The sequence below is a fragment of the Seriola lalandi genome, unplaced genomic scaffold, assembly GCF_002814215.2.
Source record: "Seriola lalandi dorsalis isolate HSWRI2012SDOR001 ecotype SW California unplaced genomic scaffold, Sedor1 jcf7180002054330, whole genome shotgun sequence".
In the NCBI taxonomy this organism is placed as follows: Eukaryota; Metazoa; Chordata; class Actinopteri; order Carangiformes; family Carangidae; genus Seriola; species Seriola lalandi.
Genome location: NW_019524883.1, coordinates 988,832 through 1,012,163, shown reverse-complemented (window position 1 = coordinate 1,012,163; position 23,332 = coordinate 988,832). Strand labels below are relative to the sequence as shown.

The following is a 23,332-nucleotide window of genomic DNA, read 5'->3' as shown; positions in this document are numbered from 1 at the left end:
ACTCAAGCTGTCCCATTGTTTATTGATGTAATCATTTTTCCTATTTAATCTTCCCAACATCTTTTCACACACTGCAGTTTCCAGCATTTAAACCTTCCACAGATTTAGTGTGGGTGTTTGAGGTTCCTTCCAACACCGTAAAATAATCAGTGCACAGGTGATTAGGCCAGTTTTTAATATGTAAGTACATGTCTCGACAGCTCTTGGATAGACGACTATTAAATTTGGTAAAAGTGTTTATCCCTCAAAGTTCATATCAATCCCAGATGTACTTTGAGTTAGTACTAATTAGCAAATGTTAGCATGCTAAATTGGTCAATATATTAAACATTATACCTGCTAAACATTATCATGTTCAGCCTCACAGAGCCACAGACTCTTGGTCCTTGTTTATGCCTGATTTCAACCTTTGAATGCATCATGGCTGCTTCACATGTGCTTGGGCTCGTTGGTTGTGCGGACCCTCAGAAATGACCTGATCTACGATGTCACGATTTCAACATCAACAATAATGTAATCTCCTATAAATGTTTTTTGTTTACATTATGAAAGTTGAGAGGGAAGATCTGATCCCTAGTGGATATATTCTTTTTTCTTTTTTCAGTGGCATAAATCTTGTTCAATCAGTTTTCCCATGTACAGAAATACAAACATGTTTGAGCATTTTACCAATTTACTTGCATAAAAGAAAACCTCTTAAATTGGCTTCTGCAGGGCTTATGAACCATTTCACAACAGAGTCTTAATGTCGCTGGATTGATGACTCGTTCAGTTCAGCAAATGAATCACAATCATGTTGGTTACAATCCAATAAATATACAAGAAATTGTTCATTTGATACGGCAACAGATCAGCAGCTTAATTGGTTGAAGGACCCCAGTGTTACAATCAGACATATGGCCAGAATAGTACACATCAACATTATCTACTACTGGCTATATGCACTCAACATTGAGTCTAAGAGTAATGTTAGCTCATATTGTGTAACAGGAACCGAACTGCCTCCAAGGAGTGTGTTGAGAATGTGTTAAGAGATATGTGCTGTAAAGGGGAAGCAGCGTGACTGATGTTGCAACAGATCTGTGGCTTCCTGTTTTGCACCTGTTGCTCCTGCTGGTTCAAAAACAAGACGGCCAGTTGAACATAACTGCAGTTGTGCTGTATTACAGATGTGTGTACAGTATGAGCCTCAGGCCAGTAACAGGAGTGGAACCACCTTTTGTGTTGGCAAAGATGTTTGTTGAATGACTCTGATGAGGTTTCTCAGTCATCAGTGGAATGACTGTTTTTGTTTTTTTTCTTTTTTTAATTGATCGGTGTGTTTCCAAGCTTTGTAATGTGATCTGTGACAATGATGGTGAGTGGGTAACAGATACACAGTGGATTCACAGAACATAGACTCTTTCATGTAAGACAGGAAGGTGGTGCCACCGTGTGGTCAGCGGGTGGATCACAGTGCAAATAACAAGTCAAAGAATTGAGTACTTTTTTTCTTTTTTTACTTCCCCCTCAGAAATCAAACCATCCCAATATAATATCACATTTCATAAGTTAAACAAGCAGAGCGGTGAGAAAACACATTCATGCCCCCGACTTTCAGTTTACATTCATTTAAATGCAGTTAGAATAAAAACCACCAAACGGCACACAGTTTCACTCCAGCAGGTAGAAAACTGTAAGGCTGGTCTGATACAGTATGTGACTTTGTTAAGATATGTTTGTCCAAAATCCAAAAGCATTTTAGTGTTCCACATTGGCCACAACGATGATTTAAAGGTTTTACTACAATGCAAAAGTAAGATTCAGTAATTGTTGATCATCACAGAATCTGTATGATTTAAATTTTTGTTAAATATCTGGTCCAAAATACTAAAAAAAACCAAAACAAATACAGGTGATGAGCAGCATTTGTTGAAACGTATAGCTGCACTAACAACATACCAGTCCAATCAAAAATGATTCTCACTTGTATAGTAACAAATCCAAAGACCTGCAGCGCTAATGGAGCTGATAGGCGCCCCAGAATGTGTTGTCGTTTAGAACTTCATCTGTGAGATCTAAGCTGATACTGTCTCCCTCGTTGAGCTTGACAATCTTGGCCACCCACACAGAGACTTCACTTGTGTTTGGGAAGGTCCCCTCAACCAGTTTCTTCATCCTTTTACCAGCCCTGGGGTTTCTTTTCAAGATCACCGATCTGGTCTGTGTTTTACTTGGGAGATTGGCGAAGGTGACCTGGGCGTAGATGAAGTAGAGGCTGCTTTTCATGCAGTGGATGGAGTCGTTACGCAGGGACAGGAAGCAGGAGTGACACCCAGGTGATACTTCCCAAGAGCTCTTGTCCAGAGCTGGAGGAGATCCGACAAACGTTTCTTTAGTCATTCAGATATAAAGACATTCTCAACTCACCCATGAAACTTACCGTGATGTAAATCAATACCCACCTGCCCCCAAAAACAGTCTCTACTGATCAATACACATGTCCATTAATCCATTAATGGTGAAGCTGTTACATTTCTGATTATAAACTGTTGTCAAGACATTTTCAATGAAAATACAGTAGAAATTCAGATGAATACAGGGTCATATTAATAATATTGGTAATAATTAAACAAAACCTAATTTAATCACTAACAGATCTCTCTGATCAATGTGGGCGGTGCAGCTCCTTCTTATCTGGCCTGAAGAGGGAAATTATTGACACCAACGGTTTATAGAAAACCACATTGAAAAGATTGATTGCCCAAAAAACTTGTGTTGGTGGCCCAACACACAGATTTACCAATGCAGATTTATTTATCTGTATTTAAATGATTAATGTTTTAGTTTTACACATTTTTCTTGAATGTTTTCTCATGAGAAGAGATCTATAGTAATAAAATAAAAAGGCTTTGATGTCTGATTTTTGTCATTAGAGCCCAAAGAAATTAAATGAAATGCAAAAATAAATTTACATTACACACATTAACAGTAATGTTCCTTTCATTTCTGGTTTGGACTGTTAGGCTCTTTGAAACATTCACACTCACAAGTTCAACAAAGACATAAGTTGCACAAAGCCAAAGTTGATCTTTCAGTTAATGACTAATTTCCTTTCTCTTGGCAGACTAAGCATCCCCTGAAAAACTGATGTTTGCTGCCGTGGGCTGTAATTGCACCTGAAGTCGGCGCAGCCCACATGATATCTCGGCTTCAGGTTTGTTGTGGTTTAAGGAACCCACTTCACACAGGAAAATGTAGAGAGGTGGGAGGAACAGAGTGCATGCAATTGGAAATATGACAGTGCTGTAATGTGTCTCTCTAGACTGAGTGTGTGTGCATGCAGAAACATACTGTACTCTTGTTGCTGTTGGCGGTGTTTTTATATAAAACAAGACGTATCATGAGGCGTATTTCCACCTTGGAACCAATGACACTCTCACAAAAAACAGATTCAGACAGCCGGGGATTCATACATCACAAACCTAAGGAACCGATCCTGTCAAGTTGCAGGGCCGGGGTGGGCAGAATAACCCCAAAACTTGCCAGTACAGAGAGTGAGAGTTTGCTTTAACACAACCACTAACACTGTGTCATCCACTGCCGCTTGAAAGCTAACAAGCAACATAAACAAATATGAGATGCTAACAACGCTAACCGTCCTGTATGCTAGTCGCCACTTTTTGGTGCACAACAGACTCGTCATCTGAGTCTGTGTTTGACTGAGGCACAAACATTTGGCTGAGTCTCTCCGATGTTTCCTCTAACGTTAACTATCTTGATATGCCTGTCACAAAAACCTTGTTAGTACAGTGAGTAAGAGTTTGCATTAGCACAGCCACTAACTCTGTGTCAGAGAGACAAATAGCTATGCTAACCGTTCGGATACGTCTTGTAGTCGTCATGATACTGTCAGCTTTTTCACTCGTCAACCGAGCGCTAGCACAAGGCCTGATCCAGAATTTGTCAATGAGGAAGTAAGTGTTTACAGCCCCAGTTTTCCATTTTTGTTTTCAGTTTTTATATGAGAAAACCATGTTAAACAAAATATTAATCTTAGCAGGGTATTTTTTACATTGTTTAAAACATGTCTGGAGAGGAACATCTTTAGTCATTATTCTCTAGAGTTTGTCGAACAGAAACTCTTGGTGAACTCGGGTAAAGCTCAACAAAAGTCCACAACTGCAAATACTTTAAACCACAGGGAGATAAGAAACAGAAGTAACAAAAACTGCCCCACAGTTTGTAGCAAGAATTTGATTGGGAAAATATGTTTTCAGGGAATCTTGACAGGACCCTAAATAAACCCAATGACATCTGTTTCGTTTCACACTTAAAATTGTGGAATTTATTTTAGGTGTTATTTTGTTGTTATTTACTTGTTGCGGCACCCATGTCCCCTCCCCCCGCTGTGTCTTCCTCTGTGTCATCTACAGACTTCCCACGTTTCTCAGAATGACTGTCAGCAGCTCCCAGAGAACCTGTTTGAGCTTGTTGCACTCAACATCCGGTTTTTATGCAGTGCAGCCATAATGAAAGCAAAAGAAGTCAGAAAAAAAAAAAAGGAAAAAGTGAGAGTCGGGCTCCGTTCTCAAAACACGTTTTTGGTCAGTTTAAACTTCTCTGGAGGTAACAAAGTGTCATCTCTGTCTCTAGAAAGCAACTCCAGAAACTCGTCCTTGCTCTTTGAATGCAACACCTCACACTGATGCTTGATGGCTTAGAAAGCTGGAACTGTTTCTGCTGATGTCGGCGATAGCTCGTCGTGATTAATGCTCACTCAGGTTTTCACATACAATCCACAATCAAGCAATGCAACTGAAAAATGCAAGACTGAGAGCCAAAGATTTAACATTTTTAAAGTAGTTTTCGTTTTCCCCTCAAGCTAAAACAAAAACACAACGTTGTAACTTAGACAAATGCTCCATACAACTAACTAAAACTCTAATATATGACAGAAGCTTATAATCATCCAAACACATCAATTTGCCACAAAAGAAGAAGTGATGAAAATAAAACTGACCCTTAATCACAAGAGGAAGTGTACTTACACTTGATTAGCTGGATGTATGAGAGAGAAGATCCTGAAAAGCATGAAACCACAGTGGAAATGTTCACACTTCATTTTACTTTGTGAGTTTGTAGTAAACTTTTATAAATGGTAAACTTGAGATATTAGCAATAAAAAAAAAAAAAAGTAGATTATTACTCACCTACTAACTTCATAGGAGCCAGAGAAGGGTTGACTACAAGAGAAAAGTATCGAGTTAAATCCACCTTCATTCATGGAAATGTGACATGATTTTTAGGTCTTCACTTAAATGCTCATTGGCTCTTTAAAAGGCATCGTTTGATGTAAACGCAGTAAAATTTGACGTCCAGTTCACGTACTTGTTGAACTGATATTGTCTGGCTTCAGCGTTGGGACTCCGTCCTTGAAAAGATAAACAAACTGTTATCATCACATGCGTCATCATCTGCAGTGCCATCATCATCATCTTCATCGTCCCTGTTACTTTGCTTTCTCACTGACTGCAGCTACAGTTGTAATTACATTTGTCCCTTCAGTGAAAACCAGTGCATCTCCAAAATATCATATTTTTAGACGATTCATTGTGGACTGGATGGATTTTATGAGCTAGAAGAATCACTCCTTTAACTTTTCTGGAAAATATAACATCTACTTCTACAAGGATCCTTACTGCTCTATAGTAGCGCTGCAGTAAATACTCATTTGTGATGCCCATACAGTAATCTTGTGTATCAAAGAGTCGCAAAGAGTTTTTAGTTTGTGCTGATGCTTGTTTTGAGTTGCACTGTATGGTGCACATGTTCAGTTAATGTATCCACCTCTTAAGTGTTCATGCATTGTAACACTGAGGCACCTGTGCGTATCCTTATCTCAGATACGACTCTCATACCACAGATAAATCCTGTCGGTCATGATATTGCTGCCACCTAGAGGCACTGACTGGGAGTCTTGATTTTCAGCAACAAACTTCACTTGATGAGACGAGAGATAAATCTGGAGCTTCTTACACTTATATCATTTTTATAACTTGGGAAATAACAGTTTAACACAGTAAACCAACTGCTTCAGTATTCAGTCATTGAGTCACTAAACTGTACAGTCACGTCAGTACATTTATATAGGAAACAGATGGCACTTCAAGCAGCTACCTGAGCACTGAATGTGAATGTCAGTGTAGCAGGTGTACTGACCTCAGCTGACTTTGGTTTGACTGAAGTGAGAAATGCAGCCATAACCACCATGGCCACAGTGAGGAGACCACACCACACCTGCAGCAGCAGGTACTTATGAGAGGACCTCGACTGACCCTCCATTCTGGCAAACACACACACACACACACACAAACACGCACACTTACATATATTGGTTTTTTTCTAGATGTTTGAGATTGTATAATTCCCAGTTTGAACCTTTTTTATAACCTGGTCCTTGTTTTTGAGAATCGTTCCTGTCGGTTATGATAACACTGTACTCACCCTTTTCTTTTCCAATGACCCCTGTGGCGTTTAGGTACAGTACATTTATTCAGGTACTGTATTTAAGTGTAATTTTGAGGAACTTAACTTGAGTATTTTCCATTTTATGCTACTTTTATACTTTTACATTTCAGGCGAGAATATTATGCTTTTATTGCACAACATTTATCTGACAGCAAAAAGGGAATAATAATTTTTCAGATTAATATTTTACATATAAAACATATGATAAGGCTATAAAATGTAATACAATATTAAAGGTTAAACCAGTAGTTCCCGACCCTCTGAGATTTCCATTCCATTTAACTTACTGTTTGAGGCCCAAAGATGTTGAATTATCCAAAAAAGCAAATGTGTATAGCAGAGCTTTGTTTTTTTTGTCCTCTCAGATTTTACTTGTGACCCTTTGGAGGGGTCAACCCCTACTTTAAGACCCACTGGACCAAATTTCCAAACTGTGTGTAAAGTAGTTAAAACTAGTTTCACCACTCATTGTTTTCTTCTTCTGTTTTGATACTTTAAGTTCTGCTGATGATAACTTTGGACTTTTATTTTTAAAAAGGCAAAGGAGGATAGACAGAGAAACCTGTCTGTTCCTGTTGCTTGTCCTAATGAAATCCAAAGGTACAAAGATCTATTTGCTAAATAAAATGTTATCATGACTCAGAGGAATAATAGTCAAAACATAACAAAAAAACTTTGACTAAGAGTTTGACTAAAGAAGAATAATGAAACCACACTGCACAGATACATGTAGGGCTAACTGTATGTCCCAGAGTGGCTGCTGGTACACATTGCATCATGGGTACATGTACCCTCAGCTCATAACCACCATGCCGCTGCCTCTCTGGGATTTTACCTCAGTGGGAGTGTTTTTGGTCCTTCAGATGCCAGTGTACACTTCGTGGTTTGGTTGTTTATTTGCAATGACATAGACTGAAACTAACCAGTTATGGCTAAAATGCCAATGACCATGAAGGGTTTCAGTCAAAACCTAAACCTTTAAACAAGAACGTTAAGGTGGTCGAGGGGTAATTTCCAGGAGCATACTTTGTTTACTGGTCCAAGCCCTTTCCTGCTTTACATTCCAGTTAGTTAAAAAGTGAAAGGATTAGCAGCAAGTTAATCAGTGTATCATTATGTAAATTGACAAATATGCTCGAGTGACAAATTGTTGTTAAAAAAAAATAAAATAAATAAAATCACATTCTTTTATACCAGTGTCCTCCCCTGTCTTGGACTTTCAACATTATAGCATTTTACAGCAGCAATAACCTTAACCACACCCCACTCAATGATAACAGAAGAAATTCTAGTATCCCCACATGAATCATATCACATGAATGTAAAAGAAAACTTTGAGAGGAACTACATTCATCACTAAGTTTTGACTTACCCAGTCTGTGTTGCACTCTCAGTGTCCAAATTCATCTGATGCTTCTCTGTGAGAGACAGGTCAGGTTGACAGGGTTTTCCCTTTGACACTGGCTTGTAATGAAGATCAGAAAGACTTTTTTTTTCTTCCGTAGAGAGAGATGTGGTTAGACAGAAAGGAAGAGGGGGGCTGTGGTGTAGGTGGCTCTACTTCAGGACGACGAGTGCATTGCATATGGTACGAAACTGAGACGCACCATATACAGACTGGTGTGAAACTTTTATTCGATTAATGAAACCAAAATGCAGTTTCATATAGTAGGTTTATAACTTTAATTTAAAAACAAATGGTCACCCTCAGTTCCTATAAATAGAGAGCAAGGGTAAAACAAATTCTGACTTTAGATTTAGATCTTAAGTAAGTTATATAATTTACGGCATTTCAGTGACAAAAAGTTATCGATGGTCCTGCGGCATTTTGACACATGTGTTTGTTGTGGGTGGTTTGTGATTTCCCACGTTTATAAGGTCACTGTGAGAATTTCACACCCAAACAAATATGACAGGGACTTTTTTTCACACCACACCATTTAATCTGAGTTGACCTTGATGCGTGATGAGGGAAGCACACTGTCTTTTTTGCGTCACGCAGCATGTGGCATGCGTCCCTTTTATACATGCTGCTGCCTCATGTTGTCCAAACTCTTTCTGAATGTAAACTCAGCATGTACAATAACAGCTGAACATGTGTTTACATTCGTATAAAGTCCAACTTCATGAAGTGCTTGAACCAACCCTGAATTTTGTGTCACAAATAGATGTTGGGATGTTTCTTTTATTTCCTTCCTGTTTTTTTTTTTATGAATCAGCTACAGAACAAGTTGAGCTAAGACTCCTTTGAGGTTTCTTATGCAATCGATCTAACCTTACTTGGCATAAAAAGTATTAGTATCTCTGGGATGGGATAGAAGAGGATAGTAAGAGCGAGATTTGCCACGTGTTCATATTTGTCGTAGCTTTGAGCTGTGCTCCACAAGAGTAATTTCCAGCTTCATGATCTAGCAAATACCCCAGATTTAGATATTTTATATGTTTGAAAATCACATGAAGGTCGACTTCGTTTCTTCCTCTTGCATGTTTGACTAATCCCTAATGAAACGAACCGCACACAAGTCCATCTGCTGCTAATGGAATTGCCTTGATCTTATTAGGTATAGAAAGTGATGGCATCAGTGGCATGGCATATTTTTAAAGTCTCTTTTGAACAGCTAAGAGGAGAGTATGGGTAAGAGTGTGTATTTTGTTATGTTGCAGCCTCATGCTCAATCAATCATTTAAATTAATTTAACCTCATTAATCTACATTCATTACCCCATAATGACAAAAGTTTTTAGATTTTTGCAAATTAATTGAAGAGGAAAAACTGAAATATCACATAGACATAAGTATTCAGACCCTTTGCTATGACACCTGAAATTTCTACACCTAGATTGGAGTCCACCTGTGAGTAAATTCAATTGTTTGGAGATGATTTGACAAGGCGCGCATTTGGTCTATTTAAGGTCTCTCAGCTGACAATGCATATCAGAACAGAAACCAAGTCATATGGTGGAAGGAACTGCCTGCAGGCGCAGATCTGGGGAAGGTTGCAAACACACACATTTCTGCTGCGTTGAAACTTCCAGTGGAAGCACAGTGGCCTCTGTAAGTCCTTGATGGAAGAAGTTTCGAACGACCAGGACTCTTCCTAAAGCTGGTCACCTGGCCAAACTGAGCAACTGGGGGACAAGGGCCCTGGAAAGTGAAATGACCAAGATCCTGAGGGTCCAGAGATCCTGTGTGGAGATGGGAGAAACTTCAACAGCATCAATGCTTCTTTGCATCCTGAGTGAAAGACACATGAAAGCTGTTTGCAAGGAAACAGCTTGCAAGGAAAAGCACCTAAATGACTCTCAGACTGTGAGAAACAAGATTCTCTGCTCTGACGAAACCAAGATTGAATTGTTTGATCTCAATTCTGAGCGTCAGAAGGAAGAAGGATGTCTGAAGGAAACCAGGAGGCGCTCATCACCTCAGCGGCAGGGGCAGGGAAACGGTCAGGGTTGAGGTAACGCTGAATTGAGGAAATTACAGAGGTAGTGAAAAACTTGGTCCAGAGTGCTCAGGACCAGGTTCACCCTCCAAAGACACAATGGCAGGTTGGGTCTAGGAACAACAATGAATATCCTATAAAAAATGGAAAATGTGAAAAAAGCGAAGGGGTGTGAACACTTTCTACCAAACAGCTTCATGTAATGCCCAAAAATGTCATAAATGTAAATACATATAGAAAACCACACTTAAGTTAAATTCAGCCACTTCGGTTCCCTGTTCCTTGACAAACCAATTAACTGCTCAAATTGAAATTTTAAGTCTTTTTCCTTTTTAAATTTCAATCTTACTGAGGCTTCTGGTATAACTGAATAACCCATATTTGGTATGAAACAAAGGTGTAGGATTTTTTTAAATGGTTGTTTCAAAGTGAGAGGAGAGTGTGAGTAAGATTTGTAATATCAGCGTCTAGCCAGAACCAACTGTAAAATTCCCTCCCATAAATTTCAGATCATATTTTTTTGACTGTTTAGTTTTGTTGTGACTTTTTTGTGATCATTTAGTCTCTCACCAGCACTGACTATTCTACAGTATTTGCCAAAACCCATCTATTAAACAATGCAATGCTTGTTAAGACAGCGAAAGATAAGACTTATCTTTGGGGGAGATTTATTTTGTACATAATCAGGATATTTGACATAAATTATCTGATGGTAATTATACATGTTTTTATAGTTATAGAAGTTAAGTGGTTTATTGCATTTGCAGTTAAGAGTTCTGTTGTCCAGCTGTTCTGACAGCCATTAAAGGATAGGTTTAAAATGGTCCGTCTTGAAGAGTCAGTCGGCCATATTGAACATGGGAACAGTTCTGCTGGCTGTGATCATTCCTCCTGTTCATACTGTCCATACTGGCTGTGGTGAGATTCCTTCTTCAGCTTTTAGTGTAAGTGATGGGAACAAAATCCACTGTCTGTTCTGTGCAAAGCGAATATGAGATTTCAACAAGTCTTTGTAGTATGAAATTCCCTCCTTGTGTTTCCCCGGGAAGTGTTTCCTTGTTGTGCTGCAGCGGAGGGGCAGTATCGCATAAAGGGAAATTCATACTAGAAAATTCAAAATGTATTCACTGATCTGACTAACAGACAGCGGAAGCCTCATATTAGCTTCATAAACTCTGGAATACCCTCACACTTACTTATCCCCTAGAAATTACACAACTGCAGCAACAGAAAGTAAGTTTTGAAGGAAACATAATGCTGAACCGATAATGTTTTATATTGACATAACGAGGAAATGTTGTTAATGAATGTATCTGGCACATCCCAGAAATGCTGACACTGAACGTGTTTCATTTGTTTTCTGCCAAAAATATCCCATCCTGCAGTGCAATATCCACTGACTACAGCATCACTAAACTTTGTTATATAGCCTAGTTGTGTTTAGGCAATCGCAGCATTTGGTTAAAGGGGCTGTTTGTAAGCTTGGTTTCTTGCTGGGAGCGAGTGGTGGTGATTGTTGCTTGACGAGAGCTTCAGCCATCATTGCATTTACAAGACAAGAGGTTTTAATACGCCCTCTGAGCAGCGCTACATGTTCAGCGCAGATTGGAGGCTACAGTGAGTCGCTATCGGAAAGTGACAGGACAGGCTGGGGCTAGCTGGTTAGCGTGCTAACTACAGTAGAAGAAAAGATGTGATAGAGGCGAGTTAACATCGGCGTTACGTTCCACCTCTGGAGACGGCTCTTAACGTTTAAAGGAATGAAGTGTGATGCTGAACTCACAACGTTTCTTCTAGAGTGGTAAGTAAAAAAAACTGTAAATGCTAATGCTGGCTATGTAGCATTAGCAACACTTACAAATAGCTCCTTTCACGTTAGGGGAAGATCATGTCTGGTTAAATACAGAAGACGTGCCTTTCTGTTGCTTAAATTTAACCGCAGTGATTGGGAAAAGAATTCAGTACTATATAAACATAATTTCCTTGTCCTTTAATGACCCATACGAACAGGAGGAATGATTACGGCAAACAAGAACCAGTGTTTCAGTGCTCATATAAGCAGCTGACTTATCGTTTTAAAACTACCAAGGCAGTAGTAATACAGTAACAAGTTAAGAGTAACTGGCATTACAGTAAGATGAGATTTTAAAGATTTTAAATGTAAATGTAGGCACGAGGATGAGAAATCTTTGGTATGAAAACAGTAGTGAAAGTTGACAGTTAGCTTTAAAGAATGCAGGGTGAGCCAAAGAGACGAGAGAGTGAGAGGATCCATTTCCATTTCACTTTACTGCTTTTGGTTTCATGCTCCATGGGACATCCCCAACTAACCAATCTGTCTTCTCCTGGATTATGTAAATGTCACCAACTTTCTCCCACCTAATTTCTATCAAGCAGAGAGAGACAAACAAACACACATACACCTACACATGCGACATGAAAGATAAACGGGCTGGGTGTGGGCTGTTGGGTGCTGTCCCCACTCAAAACATGAAAAGGAACAAACTGTTTTTCACTGTTGTTGCCTGTGCATCTCACCTGTAAGAGTAAAGTGTTTGATAAAAACACATTTACCATCCTCTTATCAAATGCCCTCACATAATTCCCCACTATAGATGCAGGATGCGGAGATCAGTGACGAGGTAATGAGGTCGGACTAAGCTCTGATGTATTAAGATTTTAAATGGCATAAAATGAATACATAAGGTCAGTGTGGTCTCCAGGAAGAGAAGTGCGTGCCCTTAAAAACCGAGTTGTATATATCATGTTGAAGTTCAGCTCTGACTAGTGAGAACATTATAACACTTTGTTAAGTGTCACAGCACTGATGAATAATCCGTTTTTTTTAACAAGAGTTTACAGTTCTGCTTTTATTGTCCCAGACACCGAAGTATTGCTGGTACAAGTTTACTCTATTTGTACACACTTCTTATAGTGACACTGTTTCTTAATGACCTCAATCTGCCGATATGGTATGTCTGCATTAAACAGATATTGGCCAATATATCGACCAGGCTGATTGGTCTGGCTAGTATTACAGGATGTCTGTGGAGCCTGCAACAAAAGTATGACGATGGAAAGTGAGAGTTACGTTTTCTTCAACTTTTGCTTCACTTTAAGTCAGCATTGTCAAAACGAGAACATTTTTATGTATTTTCACATGTCATGATACCATGGTGTAAAAGCGGCAAGAAATCTGGGTTTTGTCTTCTTGTAATCAAAATAAAGTAAAGGATCGGAGTAAACTTCCTCCATTACAGATGGACACACAGTGTCCACAGTGTCACACAGTGCCACTGATGGATTGTAAATAGGGATCACATGGCAAAGATAATCAGCCTGACAAAGCTGAAGAGGGGAATTCAACCTTTGTTTTGTCACTTGTTCTGCTTTTGTGTGGATTTAGTTTAAATTTATCTATTTATTTAGTTGATTTTATCTTTCCCAAATGCATTTCCACCACCTCAGCCTGTCTCACAAGTAAGCGTGTTACTAAGTGACCGTGCTTTATTTACTAAATACATAGTAAATGGTATGGTTAGGCCGTGTCAGCAGAACATGAATTCCATAATCACGCTGTGCATAAACATAAACATGTCGCTCCTAGAATTATTTTCTCTCTGTTTATTCCGAGTAAATTTAACACCTGCAAATGTAAACGTAAATTAATACGTAAACGAAACACCTGCCACTTCCTGTGCAGGAGAGACATTTTTCCGGAGAAAATCCACCAGAAACAAATTTTAATAACAAAACTTTCCTGAACTGTGTATGATTTAAAATCTATATTAAATCACATTACAGCACAAAGTAACAAAATGTCATATATGAACCCAATCCTTAACATTACTTTAATCGAGTCTCATTGAACCAATAATTCTTGGTAAGATGAATCACATCTTTTTTTTTTTTTTTAAATGTTTCTTTGAGGATTTGTTACTAAACTCCAGCAAACTGAATACACCTGAATGTGTAATTAGTTACTGAATCGTTCATGAATAAACCATCATTCAAATTATGTGGACAGGTATTTCTGTTCAGTGGCATCATGGGAAATCATGGGGGCTATAGTTAAAATGATCTCCACTTCAGAGCAGCTACAACAGTAAAATGCTGCTTCCACATTGCTGCGTCAGTATTATCAATCTAATAATGTCATATATGATGTTGCTCACTGGGGTAAATTGTCAGTATTTTGCTTTTGCTACTTGAAGAACATCTTGGTGATAATACTTATGTATTTTACTTAATAAGGATCTTTAACATTTACTTGTAATAGTGTATTTTTATATTATGGTACTGATACCTCTACCAAGTACTTCCTCTACCACAGGTGGACACGCAGTTGAGTGCCACAGTAAATCCAAACAGTGGGCTGTCAATAAGGATCACATAGCACAGTGGTGTCTGTTAACCATGCAGAGACCAATAAAGGGAAACCAGCCTGACCAAGCTGAAGAAGGAAATTTAACTTCTGTTTTCTGTTTTGTCATTTGCTCTGCTATATGTATGTGGATTTTGTTTTCTTCTCCAAATGCATTTCCACCACCTCAGCCTGTCTCACAAGTAAGCGTGTTACTAAGTGACCGTGCTTTATTTACTAAATACATAGTAAATGGTATGGTTAGGCCGTGTCAGCAGAACATGAATTCCATAATCACGCTGTGCTTTGTTTGGCCCAGAACAAAGTGAGGTATAAAGAATGTGGAAGTGACTGGAATATTAGTTGCTGTGATAACAAGAGCATAAACATAAACATGTCGCTCCTAGAATTATTTTCTCTCTGTTTATTCTGAGTAAATTTAACACCTGTAAACAAAAACGTAAACGAAACACCTGTCACTTCCTGTTCAGGAGAGAATTTTTCAGAGGAAAATCGACCAGAAACTAATTTTAATAACAAAACTTTCATGAACTGTGTATGATTAAAATCTATATTAAATCACGTTACAGCACAAAGTAACAGAAAGGTCATTTTTATATATATGAACCTGATCCTTAACATTACTTTAATCGAGTCGCATTGAACCAATATTTTTCTTGGCTGAATGCGTCACATTTTTTTTTTTTTTTTTAAATGTTTCTTTGAGGGTTTGTTATTAAACTACAGCAAACTGAATACACCTGAATGTGCAATTAGTTTAAAACTAGTACTGAATCGTTCATGAATAAACCTTCATTCAAGTTATGTGAACAGGTATTTCTGTTCAGTGGCATCATGGGAAATCCCCAGGGTTTTATTGGGTGGATGTTGATCCTCACCCAAAAAGGTGTTTTTCTTCACTCAGCTCATGCTATTGCACCTGTGGTTCTTTGTACTGAGAGTGATAATCAGAACATCGTCATGGCTAGCTTCGCTTTTCATTGTAGCACCATATTAGTGGCACCACATATGTATGGTTTTATTACGTATTTTCTGATATTTAAAGAACTGCTGTTACTCATAATTTATCTCAGAATAAAACGACACAAAGAGGAAAAAAATGTATTGTATTTTTGCTTTTATTTTTTTCACTGCTTTACAGGGAAAACAAGAAATAAACATACTGTTGTCCTGGGTGTCCAAGGTCACAGCAACATCCTGTAAGAAATTGGAGAGACTGGACTGTAATTTCAATCAGCAAAGACAGACCAAGGCAGGTATGAAAGATCATTAAATGATAATGAAAGTGAAAGGTAATGTTCGTACCTCAGTGTTAAGATTTAGGCACAAAACTCTGTAAACGCATACATTATTGTTAGATTTAAAAAGAAACATTTTGGGATTCAGAGGCATCATCTTCTCCAAATAATTTCAAAATTATCTAAATGACAAACCTTTCGTTTGAGGTAGTCTGACACTTGCCGACATTTGATGACAAGCAGAATTTTTCAGAAATGTTGTCACCACCTCAGGGTCCACATCACCCTGCCGAGCTAGCGTGGAAAAGTAATTGACAAAAAAAATGAGTTGAAGGTGAAGGCGCAGGAAACATTTTGATTTATGTAAAACATTAACAACAATCACATGGAGGGTTTACTTTAATTACTTTTACCTCACGATTTCCTGATTTTTGTTTTTTTCCCTGGATTTTGCTGCAGTCACCGCCATGCTGGATTTGGGGGCCAACATTATTTGATTCCAAGAAACTAACCAAACAACAGCTAATAAGAGAGCTAACTGACTAAACTACAACTAACCAGTTAGATAACTGACCAAACAACAGTGAAACATTATTAGCTGTTTTCACAAATGTGCCTTAACTGAACTTAACTTAACTAGGAGGTAATAGTTCGGGAGAAGGCTGAAATTATTGTTATTTTGGGGTGACCTTTTCCTTGAAGATGGCTTACCGTACAGCATGAATCTGTTGAGAGAGTCCACTGAGTCTGTTTGGCTTAGCGGTGGCTCCACTTCCTGGAAAATGATGCAGTTGGAGCAGTTGGCCCATTTGCCGCTCCAGAGCAGGCTCCTCCTCTGCGGCCTTCCTGATTCAAATCCACGGGACACCAGCAAGGGAGCATCAGTATTGACCAGTAAGTGACATGGGACAAGGTGGACATATGCACCACAAAAACACAGCATGAACTGACATTAAGGCCTCAAGGTGGATCCTGGGCTTTGGGTTATGTACTGAGGTATTAATTGGCTCTTTTTTGTTTCTGGTAACAGCAGAACCTTTGCTTTACGGAGGGTTCCTATCTTAAAATCTAAATTTAAGACCTACATTATTTCAGTTTTACATGCATATCCCTATGTGTTTAATAAAATGACCACACAGCAAATCTAGGCCCGTTTATATTCCAGTATAGTACACTGCACACATTGCATAGAGGGATTGAGGAATAGGGGGTTAAGTAGGGGCCCAGTAGCTCATTGGTCTTAATTAACAAAGGTAAAATCTGTTTAAATTGTCTTTTCAGTGGTATTTTTATGAGGACAGTCATTATAGAAAATGTTGCTTGTATATCTTGTGTTATAATGTGACCTGAGGCAGGACAGTAAAATTGGAGAAATGACTTGAAAGACCTTTCAATTAAATCAATTACTTGATCAAATCATTACATGTAGGCAACTAAGAAATGTTTTAGTTGAGGGCAGTCTTACTGTATCTATTCATGCAATGGTTTATTAGAGGGTTAGGATGTTTTGGGAGTGCCACATTTGAAAAATGTACAGTTATTTTTGTCCTGGATATAGTACTTTCTCTCTTTGTCCTGTTGATATCCACCCGTTGAAATTTCTGTTTTTTGTGTCGTTTCTACAGCAATAAGAACAACAGTAAATTTTGGAAATAAGCTCTGGTATGCCATAGTTGTTTGTTCAGTCAGTGTGAAAAAACGATGGGTGACTTTGAAAAGGAAATCCTTCTATTTGTTCTACATGAGATGACATGAGTCAGAATTTATACATTGGCTTAAGTTTTTGAAGCTGTAAAGCTACCTAAAACTAAAAACAGTAGAGGGTGTTGTATGTTGTACAAACCCCCTTGAGGCAAATTTGTGATATAAGGCGATATAAATAAAACTTACTTGATTTGACTTTAACAGCAGAAATGCTCTGGGGTTTTCCCAAAGTGTTAAGAATACAATTCTGGGAAAATTATTAAATCCCTGTAGTGTTTTGGCATGAATCTGTTTTTTTCTTATTATTTAAACTCTGGTACAAAATTCCCATCTTCAATATGTCTTAAAAAGATAAAATAAACCTGGCTTAGGCCATAACCCGCAACTATAGGTCGACTGTGTGTGTGTGTGTGTGTGTGTGTGTGTGTGTGCAGTTAGTACTGTAGTTACCCTCCAGCTCCAAATCATCCCTTTCAGGATTTATATAATAGGTCCAGGTCTGGTTCATACATTTATCTCCCCTAAAAAATAAAGTAAAAATAGAGACATTAATTGAGCTCAAAGCAGTTTCATGAATTAAATCTGCAAGATAAACACAAACGCACACACACACACACACACACACACACACACACACACACACACACACACACGCACACACACACACACACACACACACACACACACACACACACACACACTATTCACACCTTTCACGCTTTCTGAATGTCACTTCCCTAATTCTGGTCCCTATTAATAATCCTGGGTTTTCTTGTTTCTGTCATTTCTCATGACCCTGTCTCATTTTACCCATTCTGTAAAACCAGTTTCATACACGTGTTTGAATCTTGTTATATTAAACTTTAATATTGTCAGTGGTGGAAAGTATCTAAGTACTTTACTTAGGTACTGTCCTTAAGTACAATTCTTACTTTCCTGGAGTATTTCCTTTTTATGCTACTTCTCTATAATTCAGAGGGAAATGTAGATTCTTGCTGGGGCCCCACTGTTTCAGAGGTCTGTGAGATGTTTGCTGTTTCACAATAGAGAGATTTCCCCCCTTGGAGGGCCCCCCTCCCCTAGTTTGGTAATCACTGTACTTAACTACCCAACTGTATATAGAGTAGTTAAAACTAGGTCCACCAACCACAAAAGTAAAACACTGTTTAGACATTGATACTGACTAATAATGAAATACATCATAATATACTAATTAATAATATATTAGTATATCAGTCACAGGGCCCATATTTCTGCAGAACTTTTCCTTGTCATACATCAAGTACATTTAGCTGGTTAGCTGGTCATTTTAAATGCAGGACTTATTTTTATATTGTTTATTGGTACGTTTTTATCTGAGTAAAGGATCCATGTACTTCCACCACTGGATATTATAAATGAAAACAATTAATAACCAATCCAGACTGAATGTCATGTTAAAGTCTCAATTCAAGAGAGATCATAATATTCTTGCAACATCTCTTTGTCCTCATCGTTCCATTATAAACAATGCTTCTTTTTACTTTGATTTCCTCTTTATTGGACTTCCAGGTGTTGAGATTTGTTTCCTATTACGTTGTGTGTGTGTGTGTGTGTGTGTGTGTGTGTGTGGGTGGGTGTGTGTGTCTGCTCACAGTCGCATATTTCCGGTCAGCAGCAGTGTGTCATTGGCTTTCTCCTCGATGCTGAATAACATGTTGTCCATTGCTTTGAATTTCTGGATGTCAGCCTCTCTTAGACTGACTGCTGCTTTAAAGTACCATTTCCCCAGATACTACAACACACGCAGACACAGACAGGTGGAATAAAAGTGTGGGGTGGCAGCTACGGCTGAGAGATGGAAACTTTTTTAAGATATGAGCCCACAACTTGCGACAAAGGCCACTAAAGGAAAAAACAGAGGGAGTGTAAAGTGCATCAGTGTGGCGGCGTCTAATAATTACAGTGGTAAATGTCTGCACAAAGTGTGAAACACTAGTGACTTTCGCTCTGATAAGATACACTATTAAAAATAGTAACAGTAAAATGAATTTGCTTGAAATTAAATTTGTCATAAAATTCATTTTGCCTGAAAAAGCACCCAAAACAAAGTGCAAGAGACAGAAATTATAAAATGATTTCAGTCCATCATAATATGCTGTGGAACCAAACTCAGGGATACAGGAAAATCTGAATGTAATTTGGTTTCTCACCTGCTGACGGTTGATAGTGTTGGCAGGCAACTGCTCAGGAACTGGGCAGGGAACGAGGGCCTGATACACCAAACTATATAAATAGAGAAAATATGACAGTGCTCCATCCAACATAACTGCAGCCTTAGGGTCAATACTTAATCATGAACCTGAACAAAATGCCTGTAAATATAAAGGACACTGGTGTTTCAACATGTCACTTGAAAGGAGTGTGGGTGTAAGTAAATGATTAACCTGTATAGCTCTAATACCCCTGATCTTTAACAGAAGCTGATGGGTTCAATAGGGGATGTCTGCATCATTTAATGTTAAGATCTAGGATAAACACTTTTATAGTAAAATGAATCATCCTTCCTCACACCAAGCTTTACTCATGTTCCAAAATCTGCTTTTAGGAGAAACTCAGAGCTCACTGAGTCATCATCATATGTAGGAGGTGATGGTTTCTTTTCAATTACTTTAACAATGCAGTTTATTATAGAAAGTCTTTGTAAATTAACATGCTACAACCTCAAGTACTCCCAGAAACCCTTAAAAAAACATTACTAATTTGTTTGAGTTCGTTCTGTCCTGACTTGTGCAGTCCCACACACTCTGTCAACATACATCTACCGGGAATCATTAACTACGTGTTTGAAGTTAACTGTACTTTTATCATCCTACAATAGTGCTTGTCTGTGTCGGGTTTATGGGAACAGACTCAGATGACACAATCTGTTGATTATTTTCTCACTTAATCAAGCTTCGATAAAATTTCAGAAAATAGTAAAAAATGTCTATCACGATTTCACACAACCCAAGCTGACGTGCTCAGATTGCTTGGTTTGTCCAAAATACAAAAATCTCATAAAGAAGACTAATAAAATCAACAAATATTCACATTAGAGAACTGGAAACCAGGAAATTGACGGCATTTTTTTACCTAAATGTTTAATCAATCATCAAAATAGTTGCCAATTACTTTTGTTTTGATTGACTAATTAATTAATCAACTTTCAGCTTTATAGATTATCATGAGGTCTTAGATCAGGCTCTACTTGAATTCGACATGTACCTCCACAAGGTGGTGTCAAACAACAATCTTGTCTGCACACATTGCACCTGTATAGACTTCTCCAGGAACTCCCCGGTTTTGATGTTGGGGGCTTTCTGCATTAAATCCACTGAACTGTATGTGTCCAGGTGATGAGATTTTATCCAAATGAATAATATCAGCAGATGTTTTTGCTCTAACTCGCTAAAATCCACATTACAGACGCACATCAGAGTGTAAAATTATATGTAGATTCCAGTTTCTTTGCAATGTGCCGACTTATATGAATACGAATACTTTAACTTAATTTAATAATTGAAAGTTGTAATGTTCCATTGGTGTTGAGGCTTTTAAAAGAGAACTGGAACAGAGGAGTGTTGATTCAACTTTGTGGTGATTTTGGATGCTGCAGTTTGTGGAGTATTGCATTATACAGATGGGTGTTTCCATTCATTTGTCTACCTTATTTACATCAATGAAGATAGGTTAAATAACATTCAATAACTAGAATTACCGCCTCGTAGTTGTATGCCCCCGCCTCTCTGGGTAGATTCAGGTTACATCATTTGACCCCCAAAATCTAATCAGTTCATCATTGACTCCGAGTGAATGTTTGTGCCAAATTTTAATATGTTCCATCAGATATTGTGTCCCTGAGAATGAGACGGATGGACGGACAACCAGAAAATAATATGCTTCTGGTTCTGCCTGTCGCCAGCGCAAAGGCATAAAAACAGAGCAGTATAAGATAGGGTAGGCTTTATTGCTGGACCACTGTATGAGATGGCATTAAGCTCGGTGGACCTCATAAACTGCCAAATGTGTGTGTGTGTGTGTGTGTGTTATGTACATATATGTATATAAATATATAGTAACACACACCACTGCCTCACTGTTTTAATTTGTATATGTGAATAAACTAAACTTGGATTTTTGTTGAGAATTAAAACTTTGAGGCTGTAGTTTGAAGTATTACTGTCTCAGAAAGCATTTTTATTCTTGTTAAGTGTCCACTCCCAGTTGTTAATTTTGCTGACTCTCAATCTGAGCCGTTGAGTGATATCACACATAGTAAGTAATTCATGTAAGCAGCACCATAAAACAACAAAATTTGATATTTTTTATTGTTTAATCATAATGTTACTGATGAAGAAACAAAGCAATAAGTGCAACATAGAATTTGTTTTAAAGTATTTAAACCAGAGTGATTCTTGGATATGGTAAAAGACAGTTTTATTGTCTTTCAGGTGAAGAATGCGGGGACAGAAGCTGGACAGGACGGCAGGAAGAGTCAGCTATCACTAAATATAAACCTGTTGTTAAGTGCAAGGCTGTGAATACTGGAGGGAAAAATGTAACCTAGACAACAGATAATATGAACTAACATCAACTATTCCCACCCAGTGTCACATAGCAAGGAGGTGTTTCTACCAATCACTAATTGCAGGGATTTATGATATTAGGCCAAGCACAGGGAACACTTAACTTTCACTTTACACATTCCTGAAGATGTATTTTCAAGGATTACTCGAAGCAAAACTTTCTTGTAACACTATATGGAAAATGTAGAATGAAAACCACGTCAGTCCTCATTGTTAACTGCAGTTTCATTGTTAACTTTAAACAGAACATAAACCTATCCAAATGCTACAACAGTTAGGTTAGAAGAGTGTAATTTGATTATTAACTCTAATTTCTCTTCACAAATGGTTTCTCTCACTTCCTGGCACTCCTGTAGTTTTGCATCAGAGACAGAGGGCAGATCTAGGCATATGTGACAGCTTCTTGTTTCCTGTCTCTGATGACATGGCAAATCCACCTACGACTCCCCCTTCAGGACTCCCCCTTCAGCACTGACACCAGGTCTCCGCTCTCCTTCAGCTCCTTGACTATGTCCAACCCTCCGATGAGCTCTCCCTTCACGTAGAGCTGGGGGTAGGTTGGCCAGTTAGAATAAGTCTTCAGAGCCTGACGCACCTCTTCATCCTGCAGAATATCAAAGGTGTCATAATCCACCCCAGTGCCATTCAAAATCTCCAGTATCTGCTTGCTGAAGCCGCATCTTGCAGCCTCCTTGTTGCCCTTCATGAACAGCATGACTGGGCCCTGGTTGATGACGGTCTTCAGCCGGTGCTCCAAGGTGACAGCCTTGGGGCAGGTGTTCTCTAGCTCTCCAGACTCTGCCAGCTCCTTCACTATGTCCAGTCCTCCCACCAGCTCTCCATTAACATACAGCTGAGGGTAGGTGGGCCAGTTGGAGTAGGTCTTAAGCTCCTGTCGGACCTCCTCGTCGGACAGGATGTCGAAGCTGCTGAACTGGATGTTGTGCTCCTTCAGCAGGGCCACTATCTGCCGACTGAAGCCGCAGCGGGGCTCCTGTGATGACCCCTTCATGAACAGCATGCAGGGTGCCGCGTTGATTAGCTTCTTTAGCCGCTGGTTCAGGTCTGTGGTGCTACTTTCCGCATTTCCACGCGGACTTCCGGTCACTGCCAAGCGTTGCACCTTCTTGGTCAGCTCTGGGGCATGGGCCCCGTCCAGGCGGTCCACTTTCTCCCCCCCTTTGAAGAAAAGGAAAGTGGGGACAGAGGAGATTTCATACTTCTCCGACACCTCCGGCACCGCTTCCGCCTCCATCTTGACAAACGTGGTGCTTATGTGTTCCTTAGCCAGCTCGGCCATTACCTCGTTCATATGGCCGCACTGAGGAGCCCATGCCGCCTGGAAATGTACCACGGTCAGGCATTTTCCAGCTTTGGCTAAGAAGTCTTCAAACTGCTGTTGGGTTGTCGCCTCCACGAGATTCGCCATTTTTCTTTCCCCTGCTCA

The 23,332-nt window shown here is 38.9% G+C and overlaps 3 protein-coding genes across 4 annotated transcripts; all 3 read right to left on the bottom strand.

Annotated features, from left to right (window-relative positions):
• Window positions 1–1,109: 1,109 nt before the first annotated feature.
• lta (lymphotoxin alpha (TNF superfamily, member 1)) lies at window positions 1,110–6,686 on the bottom strand. Its single transcript, XM_087174224.1, has 5 exons — window positions 6,202–6,686; window positions 5,371–5,413; window positions 5,193–5,225; window positions 5,031–5,063; window positions 1,110–2,348 (listed from the first exon to the last, which is right to left on the bottom strand). The coding sequence occupies exons 1-5, from the start codon at window positions 6,322–6,324 to the stop codon at window positions 1,999–2,001; spliced, it is 582 nt and encodes a 193-aa protein (XP_087030350.1). The 5' UTR covers window positions 6,325–6,686; the 3' UTR covers window positions 1,110–1,998.
• An 8,750-nt stretch (window positions 6,687–15,436) lies between these two features.
• On the bottom strand, window positions 15,437–19,646 carry LOC111655706 (apolipoprotein M). 2 transcript variants are annotated; one of them, XM_023407195.2, is made up of 7 exons: window positions 19,471–19,646; window positions 18,913–19,052; window positions 17,729–17,799; window positions 16,286–16,420; window positions 15,770–15,868; window positions 15,642–15,669; window positions 15,437–15,533 (listed from the first exon to the last, which is right to left on the bottom strand). In XM_023407195.2, exons 1-6 carry the CDS (start codon window positions 19,582–19,584, stop codon window positions 15,656–15,658), a joined length of 573 nt encoding a protein of 190 aa, XP_023262963.1. In that variant the 5' UTR covers window positions 19,585–19,646; the 3' UTR covers window positions 15,437–15,533; window positions 15,642–15,655. The 2 variants fall into 2 exon arrangements, with proteins under 2 accessions (XP_023262963.1, XP_023262964.1); XM_023407196.2 differs by having other exon boundaries at window positions 18,913–19,162; window positions 19,471–19,628.
• A 1,963-nt stretch (window positions 19,647–21,609) lies between these two features.
• glrx3 (glutaredoxin 3) lies at window positions 21,610–23,314 on the bottom strand. The gene has a single exon (XM_023407208.2). It carries the CDS (start codon window positions 23,312–23,314, stop codon window positions 22,337–22,339), a length of 978 nt encoding a protein of 325 aa, XP_023262976.1. The 3' UTR covers window positions 21,610–22,336.
• Between the last annotated feature and the right edge of the window lie 18 nt (window positions 23,315–23,332).